The sequence below is a fragment of the Ciconia boyciana genome, chromosome 3 (genome assembly GCF_034638445.1).
Source record: "Ciconia boyciana chromosome 3, ASM3463844v1, whole genome shotgun sequence".
NCBI classification, from domain to species: Eukaryota; Metazoa; Chordata; class Aves; order Ciconiiformes; family Ciconiidae; genus Ciconia; species Ciconia boyciana.
The window spans coordinates 75502187-75518436 of record NC_132936.1 but is presented as its reverse complement, the minus strand read 5'-3'; the positions used below and the strand labels follow the sequence as shown (position 1 = coordinate 75518436).

At 39.7% G+C, this 16250-nt stretch overlaps 1 protein-coding gene across 3 annotated transcripts in view; it reads left to right on the top strand.

Moving 5' to 3' along the window:
• The window catches only part of UTRN (utrophin), a 393293-nt gene that overhangs the window by 255710 nt on the left and 121333 nt on the right, over positions 1-16250 (top strand). For all 3 annotated transcript variants that reach the window (XM_072856186.1, XM_072856185.1, XM_072856184.1), the window contains 2 exons: positions 1650-1822; positions 7589-7745. In XM_072856186.1, the coding sequence (XP_072712287.1) occupies positions 1650-1822; positions 7589-7745 (330 nt within the window). The remainder of the gene's footprint in view (positions 1-1649; positions 1823-7588; positions 7746-16250) is intronic.

Genomic DNA, 16250 nt, shown 5'->3' with positions numbered 1-16250 from the left:
TTTCACTGTGTCTACTTGTGTGTTGGAGGCATAAGGACAGGAGCTGCAAATGTTTTCAGATAAGCATCTGATTTGTTTAACTGATGACTATGCTGTCTTACTTGGGTTTGCTGGTCATCAGATACTTCCATTTTGGTTTTTCATTTTAAATGCTGTTGCTTGTATCTATTTTCAGAATGGTGATTTTTATCAGGATGGTTTAAAGACAGCAAAAGCGTCTTTTTACCTGTTCTAAAGTAGTGAAACTCAGGGCAAAGAATAGGTAGTTGTCCAAAGTCACATAGTAGCTCAGCTGGAGAGCCAGAGCTTCACTGATGCCTCCCTCCCTCTCTCTTGCCCCCCCCCACCTTCCCTCTCTGTCTCTCCTCCCCCCACTTCTCCAGCTGTATCCTTACTACTTTCTCTTTCTTCCCTAACTGAAGAAAGACTTCATGCTGTCTCAAATTCATAGCTACTTTTCCACTGTTTCCAACTATAAATTGTAGATGTGCAAGCAGCCATTCTAAGATGCAGGACTACATCTTGAGGATGGGGAGGTACAAGAGCCCCCTCCTTTCCTGCTCCTGGGAACAGATGGAGATTACTGAGGAGTTGTCTGGAAGAATAAAAACCTTTAAGGGATTTCAGTTATTTAATTTCTTCCTTTGCAAAAGAAGTTTGTTTACATCTGCATCAAGTTCTTGTCACAGTCTTCACTGATTAATCCTGCTGAGACAGCCGGTATTCCTCCTGGCTCTCCACACATTTACATTGCTCTATTGGAGTATACATAGATGTATGGAAGCTAGAAAGCATTGGTGGTGACGCAGGAAGTTTTGTTTGCTCTTACAATGTGTTTTAGAAATAATGCTGTGCTCGGTTAGATGAAGACAACATCTGTAATGTGTTTCTTGAGGCAGATGGTAGATCAGAGAATAAAATGTGTTTAATTTCTAAAGGGAGGAGGAATGAGTAAGCTGAATTGAAATCACAAGCACTTCTTTTTCTTTTCAGTATTTACTATGAAATTCAGATTATAATACATCCTGCTGTTTTATGTCTACCTCTCCATATATTGCAGGCCATGGTGTACAGTAGTTTAATTGTAAAAATGGGCTTGTGGTAGCTGTAGTCATTTAGCTGCAGTTTAAGGACATAGGTTTTAGTTAAAAGCTTTCGTTGCATATGGCCTAAAGCACTACATAGAGTTTGAATTTCACTGGGCTGTGTAAGGTTTCTGCAATGTTTTATTTCAAAGGGGAAAGCAACAACATAGCTAAGGCTGAATCTGTGTAATTTCTGAGCAGGAAATGGTTTCTAGTGCATTTGCAAATGCTGCACTGTGTGAAGTGTGTGGGAGAACAGTAGACAATTAGTTACCTTCAGTGCTACAAAAACATACAAAGAACTTAGTGTTTAGAGTTCTTAAGTCCTGTTTCACAGTCAAGGATGACTTGCAAACTCCTTTTCTCACACTTAAGAAAGCTAGACCTTTTATAATGATGTTAATAAGGTTGCAGATTTTCCCCTCTTGCATCTCTTTTCAGAGTCGCTCAAGAAAGTCAGACTATGTGCTCTGTCCTAGTGCTTAGGAGTACTGATGAGAATAAGCCCTCCCTTCCTTTATTTCGAGAACTAAGATGTTTGGACTTTTCTGGCTGCTATTTCAGGACATCCAAGCTGAGATTGATGCCCACAATGACATCTTTAAAAGCATTGATGGAAACAGACAGAAGATGGTGAAAGCCTTGGGAAACTCTGAGGAAGCTGTCCTGCTCCAGCACCGGCTTGATGACATGAACCAGCGCTGGAATGACCTGAAGGCGAAGTCGGCTAACATCAGGTAAGTAATGAAAACGTCAAGACATGAATAGGGCACAGTTGCTGTCTTCTAAAAGGCTTGAGAAATATGACTACAGCATTGAAATGAAATCTCCATTTTCTTCTGTAAAGGACCCCTGAGCACAAATATAAAAACTTGGTGCACTTGCTCACTTGTTTGTCTCTCTCCAGAGCTGCGCAGTTGCTTGCTAATGTAACTTGCTAATCTGTACTAAATTTTCCAGAAAGTATGTTGAATCTTCCCTTATTGTAAATCGATAGCAATGTCAATGAAGTAATTCTGTGAATCTACAATTACTGTGAGGAGAAATCAGGGATTTGTTGTTGTTTTTACCACTGAAATGAATAATTTGATAGGACTTGCATCTTAAGTGTCTTGATCCATATTGGTAGTATTTTTTTTTTATTGCTGCTATTCAATTAAGAAATGTTTTAAAATACATATTGATCAAGGAATGCATTTTACAGTTTTTTGACCCTACTAGTGCCAAGCTCACTGACTGTCCAAGTGTAGTCATTGTTAAAATATTTGCGGTGTCATTTTGGAAGTAGATATTACCATATTCATTAATGTGAATAAAATTCCACATTAAAATGAATTACATTGAAAAGAATTTGTAGAGCTTTTAGTTGCAAATGCTTGCTTGTTGATTAAAGGAAACTGTTCTTTTAATAGAACAGAACAATGTTAAGCATTCATGTGAATTTTCCAAAGGCCAGAAAAATGAGTTTAGCTTGGAATTCAGGCACAAGAGTTTGAAAGGGTGAGATAGAGGGGAAAATATGACATTTACTTTTCGTCTCCACTTATCCCATCACCAACCTGCTAAACAGTTACGTGAAACAGGTAAATCAGCTCTGTGAAAGCCCACAGGCAGAGCTTGAACCAGAGGAACCAAGCAGTTCGGTGTGGGGGCTTGCAGAGACTGGCCCCACCACACAAGTAGTGTAATGCAAGAGCTATTGAACTTGGGCTATTATGAGCTCTACTCACAAATAAGTCAAGGTGAGAGAAAGACAAAAACATGCTCATAAGAGAACAATTTAGCAACTGTGGAGTTCTAGCAAAAACAATTCAGTTGCTTGGCCTTTCCTAGGGGTGATCATAATTTGGGAGAAATTAATGGCCAAAAAAAGGGCCTTCAAGCTATTTACCCTGGCCAGCTGTGAGTTCCAAGGCAGCAATACAAAGACAGTGATTGTGCAGTGAATGCTCAAAAAAGTGGGAATACCAGCTCTTCTGAATATGGTCCCATCATTTCACTTCTGCATACGTATGGCACGTGCATCCCACTGGGCAGCATTACTGTTTGTAATGTTTGTGTTACTCTGCTGGTACCCGCAATTCTGCAGAGCCATGTTCACTGAGCTACAAGTAGAAGAGAGGCAGGGAAGAGAATACTGGAGCAAATATGAGAGAAGTAAATTAACCTCTCAAATCTCAGTCGTCACTGAAGGGAGTGTAGCATTTCTGAGTTCATGTATTTTGCCCTGTTCTTTGATTGCAGTTCACTTTTCTAACTCGCACAAGAGTGATGAAAGCTTTCATAGGGAAATAACAAAGCATAGAACTTATATGAAGTCAGTGCATTGATGTAGCTGTTTGCCTTCAACTTTTGCTTTCTTGGTGGACCTTATTTCAAGGATGAATTGGAAAGCAAAACTGTATGGATGAGTCTTGTGAGAACAGCATATAGCCGTGTTAGATGCTGGGACTGATGATTGAAAAATCTGATTGTTTTGTTATGAGTTTTAGCTTGGGATAGTGCTTCTAAATTAAGGTTTCTCTGTTTTTTAGAATATTTTCAGCTATGTGTATGTTCTGATTACATTGATTTTTTTTTTAGTTGCTGAAAGTACTGTTCTCCCTTAGGGATAGTATGAGGTTTTTTTTCTTCATCACTTCAGTCCTCAGAGCTGATAGTGCTAGTCACTGTGGTGACTTTACTTCCTTGCTAATGTAACTGAAGGGAGTTCCAAACTGGAAAAGCAGCACTCTTGTGACACATTTTTAAATACATGGAAACTACTTAAAACCTGTACTTGAAGTGACTATGACACCACCTGAGAGGACTATACCTCTCCTTGAAATTACTTGTAGACTTATTCACACTTCCTTCTTTTTCTCTTTTTATTATCTTATTCCCAGGAAGAAAACAAAGCTGCAGATTTGTGCGGGTCTGCCTTTTAAAGCCTCAGGTTTAGGAGAGATTCTTTCCTCCTGGGGCAGGAGGTGCCCCAGTGTTTAGGGGGTGTGTTTGGGGGAGGGTAGAGGTAAAAGTATGGCAGAAACAGAGAAGGATTCTCTATATTTAGACCACCCACCAGTCTCTATTCCATGTGTTCCCTTGTCGCTCAGCAGGAAAAGTGTTACCTCCATAGCAGAAGCAAAAGCTGAGGAGGTCTCCTGCTGTGAAGAGAGCCTCTCAGGGTCAACAGAAGGGGAGTTACGTCAGAGTTCCTGCTCTTCTGGATGATTTTATTCAGCCTGGGTGGAGGGGGGGATGCTTTCAACCTGGTCAGCTGGGTGGGAGCATCTGTGTTTTTCAGGCTCATCCAGGATTCCCTTAGGAGTGCTTCTGAATACCAGGTGGTTGATGCTGGGGAATATTGCTCCAACCAGTGCTCAAACCTGAACAATCATCTGTAACTGACCTGTATTTTTATCAGAGCAGATTCTTAAGCCACCACTTGACTTGGCAAATCCCTGGAGATTGCCAATTTATTTGTCACATGAGCACAAACACCTGAAGCTTTGTTTGCAGGTTGTATATTGGTAGAAGTACCAATTCCAAAACTAAGGCCAGGAATCCTGTCTCTGAAAGCAAAGAAGCCCAAGAAACATTTCAGAACTTCAACGTAGTTTATCAGCTCTCTTTGATAATGTCTGTATGAAAAATTTAAACGTGATACTAAAATTTTACACTGAAATGCAAATTGTAGCATGTCTTGGTTCCCTTGGTTCTGTGCAGCATTTGCTTTGAATGGGGTTTACTGAATGCATGTGTCTCTGCTCCTCAGGAGAATTGAATGCTTGTGTCTACTCTTCAGCTGCTGCTTCATCTCACTTTTATTTTCAGTATGGCTTCTGATAAGATTAGAAGGGTGACATTCAGGAAAAATCCAGGCTGATGTGATATGTTTTCCCCTGTGTATATATTTTTTTCCCTTAACATCTTTTTGACCTTTCAAGAGAGAGGTTAGCTCACTGTGTTCAGAGAAGAATTTTAAAGTCCCTGTTAGTGTAGTCCACTTCCTCCCCACCCCTTACTGCTCTACCCCCACAAGTTTAGCTTGCACTGGACTTTGAAACCATGTGCTAGTGATGTTTTGCTACTGTCATTAATCTGACAGGCACACGGATACTCATTAGTGGTAAATTACAATGCATTTAATCTAGTATCATATGCCACATCATTCACATTAATATTGAATTAGGTTTTTTTCACTATTAATATTATTGCACTGTATGTTAAATTAACATTGAGTCACCCTTAAATTGTCCTTTAACTAGTTGCAGGGGTATTTTTTCCCCTTACAAAATTCCCATTCATTTTTTATACAAGAATTCCCCTAAATAATTAGAGCGGAATCCTGAAGCCTCAGAGTGCCAGTTTTCAGAGGTGAGAGCTGCTTAAATGTGCTAGATACAGTAGTAAGTAATGATGAATAGAGATTTCACTATCAAAGTGAAATGAAAAGCTATAGATCTGAACATTTCAATTGTGGTTGCTTCTAGAAATTCATAAAGATGCTTTATTTTTGTAACAATCTGTGGGTCTAACAGCAAAACTGTAACTTCCAGACACGGGCTGCCTTGGCTTAGATGCGAGGGCAATGTCTCTCCTCTGCCTGATTAATAGGCACTATAACTCTGTTTTCATTTCCAGAAAGGAGGGCTGGATCTGAGTACCTAGCACCTGAGGGTATCATATACGCAATGCTTTGCAGCTTGGTATTTCTGGGGGCGTTTTGGACAGGATGTCAAGCTAGTTGTGAAAAGGAGAAGGTCCACATTGTACCTGGACCACCCTGTGCTGTTGGGAGCATGCCCCTGTGTGTGGCTGGGGGCTTCGGGGGCCAGCTATGGTGAATGCTCCAGCTGTGAAGCAGGTACCTTGTGCACTAACTTGCTGTAGAGTTAACTGTCCGTACAGGAAGGACAAGTTGGTTGCCTTGAAAGTAGTTCTGGTTAGTGAGTATTAAAGAACGGAAAAGAGACCAGGAGAGCTGAGACAGTACTTTTCACTCAGGAGCTGCTGGTCTGCAAACCAAGGCTGGCAGGACGCTCTTCCCCAGTACGCATATAACTGCAAATGCAACGGCTTGCTTGTAATTCACTGCAGGGCAGGATGCTGGCTCAGCTGTTTAGGCCCGGGCTGTGAGCAGGTGGCTTGAATTCAGTGTTGAGGGAAAGGTATTGGAGAGAGCAATAAGGGATGATAGAAACTGTGATGCACAAAACTGTAGGCAGTAAAACGTTGCTTCTAGCAAGTACTTAATTTTTTTTTTTTCCCAAGTAGTTACCTAAGCGCTTTCCTGGATCGAGTGAAGGAGAATAGGTTCCTCTTCCTAAAGGTAGCTAGTTTATCCTTTTCAGAAATGTGATTTTTTTTTTTTCCTTTGTATCTTCCCCCCCTCATACGCTCTTACTGACTGCTTTTTTGGTTCATCTGTCCTAGTATCGCTGGGAGATCCCAGCGTACCCAAACCTAAGCTTGCCTTGGAATTAACCTTGCAGCACATCACCCCTTCAATCGAATTATTGTCGTATCAGGCCCAAATATTCACTCGAGTGCCATTTGAGATGATAATACAAGAGAAGCCAGGTGAAAGTTTCAAAATGTGAGTTACAGTGAATCGGAAGAAAAGATAAAAAACCATGCGCAAAATAGGGGAGGGAAAAGGTAGGAAACAATAGTAAAGTTCAGTTCACTCATCTGTCAGAAGCGGGGCAGGAAGGTGCAGAGCTGGTGTCAGACTACACTGTAAAGGATTTAACTCTTCTCCATCACCTGTATGGAGAAGGAAGTTGTTGTTTACTGATATAAAATAAGTACATGCTGGTCTCAAATGGATCCATAACATAGAACAACTGCAGTAAAAGAAGGGTAGCTGGTCCCTCTCGAAGATTTCCCTGCAGCTGTGTAGGCACTGCCGGGAGAAGCCATCAAGTCGAGGTATTTTTGAAAATTATAGAAAAGGTATTGTGGAATCTGGAGGTTTTGTCAGTTAAACTGAGGGACAGACTCACTGTGTTAATTCTATAGTTACTCACCATTGACTAAAGGTGATGTATTAAATAATCCGTGTCACTGATATTTTCAGCAGCACAAGCAATTTACTATTGATCACTGCTGGGAGAACTTGTTGCTTTTGCTACTGGAGAGTCAAGGTCCTCGCATGAGAGAGTTCAGTTTTGCAGTGCTTTAGCTCACAAAATGACGCTTGTGCTTCATGCACTGCGGTGGTGGAGTCACAACAAAACACAGCATTTCTTTGTGTTGCGTAGACATGCAGTGTTCAAGGTTTTAGATAAGTTAAAGCTTCAGGTACGTATTTGTCTTTGTTCCCCCATTTTTCCTTTCATTTTGATTTGCTGTGCAAAATGTTTTGAAGTAGAGTTTTTTTTAACACAAAGTTGCTTTGCAGGTTAAGCACTTGAAACATTCCTATCTTAATGATGCAGCAATTTTATTTATTTGTTGCATTTTCATGCTGGTTTTGCTACTCAGGGCTTTAAAGGTGCTTTAATGTTGTTTCACAGGGCTCACTTGGAGGCCAGTGCAGAGAAATGGAACAGATTGCTGACATCCCTGGAAGAGTTAATCAAATGGCTGAATGCGAAAGATGAAGAACTAAAAAAGCAAATGCCCATTGGAGGGGATGTTCCAACCTTACAGCAACAGTATGACCACTGCAAAGTAAGTTGCTTAAGTTTTATAGATAAATATGCTGTTGAATGTAAAGGCTGTTGAATGTAAATTCAGTAGAATTATGTAAGTGGCTTTCTATATGTTACTAAATTGACCAGTAATAGCAGCCCCCACCCCATGCAGATTTATACTGCAAAGATGACTCAAAACTGTTTGAGAACTAAAACTTACCTATGCCTTGTACTGTTGTAACTATAACACACTGTTCCAGCTCTCTGGTTTTGCTAGTTCTGTTCCGGTTTTGTATATAATAGGGTATTGATTCCTAATAATTTTTTGACAATAAAAAACTGTTGCATCTACAAGATACCTTCATTCACATAGAATGTAGAGTCTGTCTCACCAACTTTGATCAGTAATCAAGTTAGGACGTATTTGCTGTTGGACAAATTCATTCTAGTAAAGCTAGTTCCATCTTATAGTATTTGTTCTTCTGTATGGTGTAAACAGAGAAAGAGAACAAATGCAGCTTTATATAGCTAATTGCATAACAACTATGTTCCCCTTTGCCAGCACAACACTGATGTCTTTTCTGCTGTGATGTTTAGTGAGGGCAAAAATTGAATTTGGGAAAACGCTTAGTAATACAGTAATACTCACTTAGAATACTGTGAGGAACTACAGAAAAAGTTGCCTGACATGAGCAGCACTTTTGAGACTTAAATCCAAAATAGAAGAGCTCAAGGAAATCTGCATATGTTTCTCCTTAATTTAGTCTTTTAAAGTAAAGTTATTAGCATAAACTCAGGATCTGTGTTTCTTGAGAGTTCATCTCTTCCTGTTCTTATCCACTTAAATCATCATGCTCTGTTTGTAGGCACATCTGCTGTGAATGTTTTATAATGATCAAATGGTGGATTACTAGTGCCAAAGAGCAATAAAAGGCTGGAACAGAACCAAATATGTTTTGAAGGAGGTCAGTGGGAGGTGATAGATCTCTACAGGTCATTTTCTAAGGGCTTGTTTGTGTGTCATGCTAGATTATAGTATATGTATGATAATAACAAATAATACTGCTAGTGCCTCTCATTTGAAGATCTCAAATTGATTTATAAAAATGGTAGTTTTTATACATAATTCTGAAGTAGAAAAATTTAGAAGCAATGATGCTAGATGGCTAATTTGGGTCACTAGTGAACTGCAGCAGTGTGAAGGAGAGAACACTTCTGGGTTTAGTCCTTGCCCTTATGTTTAAAGAATAACTGATATTTTGTTATGTGTTGAGGTTAAGACTCTAATATGTGCATTCAGGAGCTTTTAAAGATTATTCTTTCATTTTTCAAAAAGGCAATATTCTTGCACTGTCACTGTGAGTATGGGATGTAGATGTCCTAGTCCAGTATTTAATATGAGCTGTATTAATGGTCTGCAACAGCACAAAGTTAAAGCATCCCTGTGCATCACTCTTTTTTGTACACCTATGCAAGCGAGAGCACAGTATTCACTGGCAGATATTTCTTAGATGATGACTGGGTGATTATTTTCTAACAGTTATTTTGGTAGGGACCAAGAGATTCCCATATATCATGTGAAGATACTGTGCCATACCAAACATTAATTATTAGTAGGTGGCATTTCACTTTCTATTGAAGTATTGCTTATTAGTCATTGCCAGAGGAGGGGAGCTGGATCACAGCTGTCTGTTGGTTTGATTCTCCATGGCAGCGCTTCACTGCTGTTTCTTAGCAGGAACTGTCCATTCCTCGCTGAAGCTGCAGTTTACTAATAAACTACATCAAGCTGAAAAGTTGTGTTTTTTCAGGTAGAAAATGAAAAGTGGAGAAAACAACAAACCAAAACCCATTGGAGGTCCTTCTTCCACTTCCTCAGCATAGTTAAGTGATTGGTCGGTGTGGTTGGGATGTTGAATAAAGATGTCCTTGGTTGAGGAACACATAAGTTTTATGCCTGTGATTTTTTTTTTTTTTCCCCTTTTCAAAACCTTATACCAAATCTGCCCTTTCATCAGATTCTTTGTAAAATAACTTTATGTGATTCCATGCTGTCAGTCACTCTGTGCCTTGTGGAGGTATCACTTGCTGGTGTCACTTGCTTTGCATTTAAGGTGCTCCTTTCAGAATATGTATCCTGTGTTAAGCTGAAAGTTTTCAGTGGAGGTTTGAGGTGCAACTGTACCAGATAAATATTGCAGAGATATGGCTTGATTTCTCTCACTCTCAAGGATACTCCCTTTTTTGCACCTCTCATCACTGGCTGTCCTGGTACTTCTTTAAACGTTTCTTTGCCCACACTTTTTCAAATGTTAAACCTTCTAAGTATTTAATGTTATTTGTAAGATTTACTTTTAATCAACTGCTTTTTTATGATCCCATGTTGAGCTTCTGCAGCACCACATCAGCTGGCCTTGAAAAGGTTCTCCCTAGACCTCCCTGAGCAAGGGTTGGGTGCCTCTGCTCTCCTCTTTCCTTTAGTTTCACATCTGAGTGTTGCTTGGAAGTTGTCCTCGTGCAAATTGAGCAGTTTGATACCTCACTTTATCTCCACTTCTCTGTGATCCCTTTGCTCTTATTTCCAGCTTGCTTACCTGATCTTGTCCTTGCTGGTACTTCAAAATGTGAGTGGTGAAATAGTGGCTCAGTTCTGTAAGATGTGCACCCCTGATAGTCTCATCTCCTGCCCTTTATTTTCCTGGGTCCTCAGTCTTTCTTGTATTAGCATTGCTTTTTGCCTCTAGTTATTAAATAATAATTCTCCTTATTTACCTACTTTTTTCCCCCTCAGACACATGAAATGATGACTTGTTTGCTTCAGCTTAATGTCACTAATTTTATTGCTCTTTCCCTCTCTTAGTATCTCCCCCACTCAGTGCTTGGCTTCAGCATTGCTAGATAAATAAGTACAGTATTATGTGACAGTTTGGGTTAGCTCACGTTGGTTTTGTGCTACTGGGGTGTGTTTGGACAGGAGGAAGTAAATGGTTTGCAATTTGATTTTTAAACTTGTTTTTGTTTAAAATATCAATCATTCTCCTATGCTATAAAAACAAACATTACCCACAGCAATGTTAGTTACCTGAGTCAGGGCTACAGGTTTAGCCTGTATTTTCCAGATGAACAGAAATCTTTCAGGATGTAGCAAATATTTATAAACTTTGGACTGATTTTTGTGTTGTTCAGCCAAACTTCCATCATCTGTAGTAGTTCATAGTCTTATCACATACTAAATGCTAAGCACAGTCAAGCAGTGAGTACATCCTGTCTGGGTGTTGAGTTGTGCTCCGTGTCTTGCAGGGGACAGGGCAAGAGGAAGCTTAATTAAGGGAGCATGAATTTCCTATTTTAATTATTCTCAAAATGTATTTGTCTTTGGGAATGGGCTGTGGTGGCAGTCCTAAGAATACTGGAAAATTTGTAAATGCTTTGGGACGCTGAGAGGAAGTTTTAAAAGTGCCTAAGTTAAAAAGTCGTCTGTATGAAGTGTTCCTAAAACTGAGGCTACATTCACACTCCTGAAGTGCAGAAAACTCATCTGCAAAGGTACTGACACAGGGCTTGGCTTATAGGGAAAAGAAAGTGAAGGCAGCTGCCTTTTCAGAGTTCATTGCCAGTGTTTTTTCCATAATTCCAGTCTCACTGTTGCTTGTCCTTACCAGCTCAGGTTTTCCTGTTCATTCTGTTCTTTCCCAGTCTTCCTTATGAATATTCATTTATGATTTTGAAGTGTGTGATGCAAATTTTGATCAGCTGCATAGACCACGCAAAAAAACCCACAAACCCACCAAAACCAACAACAACAAAAAAACCACCCCACCCCCCAAAATCCGAAAAGACTACCCTTATGTGGATATCTTATTCTGCCGAAAAAGAAAGGCTACAAAAGTACCATGAAAAATCAGTGGGCTGGTTTTGTGCATATGGAAATACCTAGAGTCACGCCTGTGTACAAGAGGAGGCGATGCAGATGCTGACACCTTGTTCTCTGGAGATGCGCTGAGATTTGTGTATCTCTCTTTTCCGCTGGTAGAGTTCCGGACTGCAGCTTTTTGAAAGTGTGCTTTTGCTAAAATACAAAGACGGCCTAAATGATATAAATTACTGTGGTTTAGCTTTCAGAGAGAGAACAGGACATTTCAAATTAAGCAGAAATGGGTACCCTCTTGCATAAATCCTGTTGGCATCTGTCTGCATAAATGAACAAATGTCTCGCTAATACTAAATAATGCATGCATCTTGGATCACAGAGATGCTTAACTTAGCTTCGTTTGAGCTCAGAATGAATTGGCCAAGGACCTGTGAATGTTTGATTGGTAATTTTATGTCTATGGATGGGTCATTAATGTTTCAGATACTCTTTAAACTTTTTGGGGTTGCCGTCTATGTATTTCAAGTTTCAGATTTGGGTTGTTAAAGTAATCAAATGCTGAAAGTTGCAAGTATTTCTTTCTGTGTTACTTAGCTATTGCCACTTTATCAGAAGTGGCATAGCCAACTGGAAACTGCTTTCAAGTTGTTGTTATCCCTTCAGGGTGCCTGTAATTCCATTGTTCTCTTTACCAGCAGGAAAAGTCTGTGAGGAAAAAACATTGTTCTAGCCTTAACTTCTCTGTCCTCTTTCAGTGTACCTGCCTGACTGCGGGCAAAGGGCTTATTCTTAAATTAGTTCCTACTTAATTATTCTAGATTTGTTTTTCTTGGATGTTTTCTATATTAAAATCTGCTTCCATGTTAGGAATTATTAAGTATAAGAATCAAAAGATGAGTATTATATCATCAGTGCTGCCCTAATCTCTGCTTTTAATTATAGTCTAGAAAGGGCTTTATTAATTTGTTACACTTCTCATCACATAAGACATGAAGCATGCAGAAAATCTGTGCTGCGTAGAGGTCGTCAGCCATGCTGCTGAAATATTAATTTTGACTGAGATGTGAGCTGTGAGGGGGTGAGAAAGGAGAATTAACCAGTCTGTAGTTGGAAGAGGAGGATCATTAGAGCCTTTTGCTTAGAGGAAGAGCTGCAACCTGGTCCAATGGACAAGAGTGTGACTGAAGCAGGAGCTTGAGCGTTGTATACCACGCTGCTGTAAAGTGGCTCTTCAAAGTAAGGATGTGTTTTCAAAAACTATACGCTCTATCAAGAGGAGAAATAGCCTCCCCACTAGTCAATCAGCATTACTGAACAGTTTGAGAGCTTCTTGAGTGAACTTGTAATGGTTAGGAGTTCTTTAAGGGCTCTTGAAGTTTTAAGTGCTCTGCATATTTGAGAATTCTGAACGTTGGTTATTGGTGAAAAAGAGAGGTTGTACTGTACAAAAAAAATTGTAATGTACAAGGAGAGTACAATTCATTAAGCTTTAACTGAGACTCGACTCTTTGAGGTGCGTTTAGGAGGAAGAGGTGGAAATTGTGGGTGGGAATATTTTGTTACAGGAAAGGAAGAGTATAGCTAATGCCTCAAGTTAAATGAGAGTTCTCAAGTGGATCCATCTGACTTAAAGCCATTGCTCGCTAAGGATTTACTCTAATTGATTTGTGTGTTACATGAATGATTCAGGTGTGTATCATTCCAGGGCTATTTCTCCAAAAGAATGATGTGTAAACAAAAGGATGGCACAAAGAATGAAGTGTTAAATTAGGATGTCAGTGCAGTGTATTTTTAACTTCGACAAAAAATGCTGCTTCTGGCTGTATTTCAGTTTGTTCTCAGAAGTGCGGTTGTCTTGTGGTGAGTCAGGAAAGTTGCAGTGGATTAGTACTTAAAATAATAAATATAACCTGGATAATGGAAGAACAAAATATTCTGTCACTAATGCAGAGTAAAACAGGTTGTCTTACTGTGGAAAAAACAACTGATAAGCACTCTTTCAGTATAATAAATAAAATATTTCTGTGAGGTTGCCTTTTTAATACTATCATTTTGATATGGGTGTTTATCAGTGTATATATCTCATGTTGCTCTTTTCTGAGAATCCAGTGTCTCGTTTGTTTTAATCAAAGACTCCTATATAAACTTTTAAGATCTCACTGGGTCTTTTTCAAACCACTGAATAAAGCCTATTCTTCTTGAAGGTTTATAGTTATCCTCAAATATCTAAGAGGATGTTCTGATATTGCTGTGGAGGGAAATGTGTGTGACAGAAATCAGGCTTATGCTGCAGAAACAGCACAGTGATCAGCATTTCTCTCTGTCCCTTAAAAGGCTGCGATGAGTCCGGTGCCTCTTTCTCTGGTATCTTCTTGTCTCACATCCTAAAAGACCACTCTGCTTCCATCATTATTAGTAGTAGCCCATCTACTACTAATGACATCCCAGAACACCTTGATGCACTAGGATGTACCAGACTGTAAATGTCCAGATGTTCCACTCCTGTGTCTTGGGCTGGAAGACCATGACTGGCTGTGGCCTGACCTTGAAGGGTGAGCCATGTGCATAGCCAGTGAAGGTGAATTGAGCACAAGCATATTGGGGACCCATTTTTAATCTCTACCCATAAGAAAGCTGCTGTATTCTCTTAAGTACCTTTGTTCATCTCTCTGCGTTCTTCTGACTCCACTATATCCTCATGGAGGTGTAGTGACTGGTATTGCATGCGATACTTAGGATGAAGTTGCATCAGTGTTTTATACTGTGGTAAAGCAATGGCTTTTTGTCTTGTCCTTTCTCATGATGCTCAACGTTTTATTGGCTTTTTTTTTTGGTTGCAGCTGCATATTGAGCAAATTATTTGAGACCTGTCAATGAAACTCCACAGACATTTTTTCTAAGCTGTAACTGCCCAGAAAAGTGTTCAGGGATTTCAATCTAGGGTATGCTTTTTTAAGATCAGATGGTGTTTCAGTTGCATTAAAAAATGCTGGGTATTACCTGAAACCTAAGGACAGTACATCAACAGCTGAGCTCCCATGCTGGATCACAGGAATGGACTGGTACAAGGAAATGAGACAGGACATTTCTCTGAATGCAAATATTTTTTTGCTGAGGTCTGTTTTTCCAAAGGCAGAGAGCCAGGAAAAAACCCACCAGCAGAGCAACAGTGAATCTGTTTTTCCAGCTGCAGAGAACTGCTAGGGAGCCACAGTGATACAGTGGCCATTGCCATACTTTTTTCAGGAGCTTTCATAGCCAGTATCAGGTAGAGCCGAAAACTATTTGTCCTGATCATACATTTCTCATTCTGAAACCAATTTGAGATGCGTTCTGTATAATCACAGAATCGTCTCAGGTCTCCTTGATTTCTCTGTGATCTGTTTTGATAAATTGGACCAGTAAGAAGAAACATACTGTATTTAGCAAAGCTGTTCACTTGTCATTCAAGGCGTGGAATAGAGCTTGCAGGGATTACTTCAAATCTTTTAAGAACCCTTTTACATAACTGACACTTTTCCGTATGAATTTTGTGCAAGTGCTGGAGAGTTTTATCATCTTTCATCGTGTGTTCTCAAAGAGCAGAGTCCCCTCTGCATCATTGTTTTGGAGAAAACTGAACGGGACTATTAGTTTATGATGTGTTCCATATTCTTAAATATTCAGTAAGAAAGAGACTGCTGTCACTTTAAAATCCTTCTGAAACTTTGTCTGCATCTGCAGGCATGGGCTGGCGAAGAATCCATTTTATTTTCTGTTAAGGATATCTTCATCTAGATCCTGCTTCTTGTTGCTTCAGGCAGACTCTTTAGGGGAGAAGAATATTTATTCCAGTTAACTCCTGAAGTATTGGATCCTCTATCCCTTGTTATTACAGCCAGTAATCCACCCTAGGAACATCAGCAATAAATGGGAAAAATTGCGTTGCCATGGTAGCCACCCACTCCTGTTTTCATGCAGATTCTTGAGATTAAAGGCTAGGCTTTGAAATGTGTGTACAAAATAGGGGAGGGAATGGGATTCTGCTTTTTCTTGTATTTTTTTAGTTTTCCCATTTTTGTTTTGTTGCTTTTTTAGAATGCAGAAGAAATGAAAGGGTAGGTATTGGTTTCAGGGGCAAGGTAGTCTTGCAGAGGGTGTTTTGTTTTATTTTTTGTTTACAAGAACTCTTAACCTCAGCTGTTAGGTATTCCTAGAAAGTTACCATACAGCTGTTATCTTCTGACCTGGATTTCAGTGAATTTCTCTCATCCAGGGTGGTTAGTCTGAGGGGCTGGGAAACTGCTAGGAATGTTTCTAGAAGCAGCTTTGTTTTCTGGAGTTCTAGTCTTTCCACTTTAGCAGACAGATGGTGTCTAAACCTAAAATGGTGCTTAAAGATTTGGAGCTTTCTTTTTAGGAACACTGCTGGAGGTTATATTTGTGCTAGCACACATTTCCTGCAAAGTAAGTTCAGTGTTGTGCTTCAGAAAGGTGTCATACTGGGTTTAGGATTCCCACTCCTACACTTTCAGCTGCTAGGGGTCCTTACATACTACTTACAGGTTTATCCAGACTGGTTAGTTGTTAGGGGGAAAAGAAGATTGGGTTTTTTCTTGTAATCAGATTTGGAATCTGAATCCTCATCTTGTGAGGCCAGTAACATGACTTCTTTTCTAGCATCACTTAAAG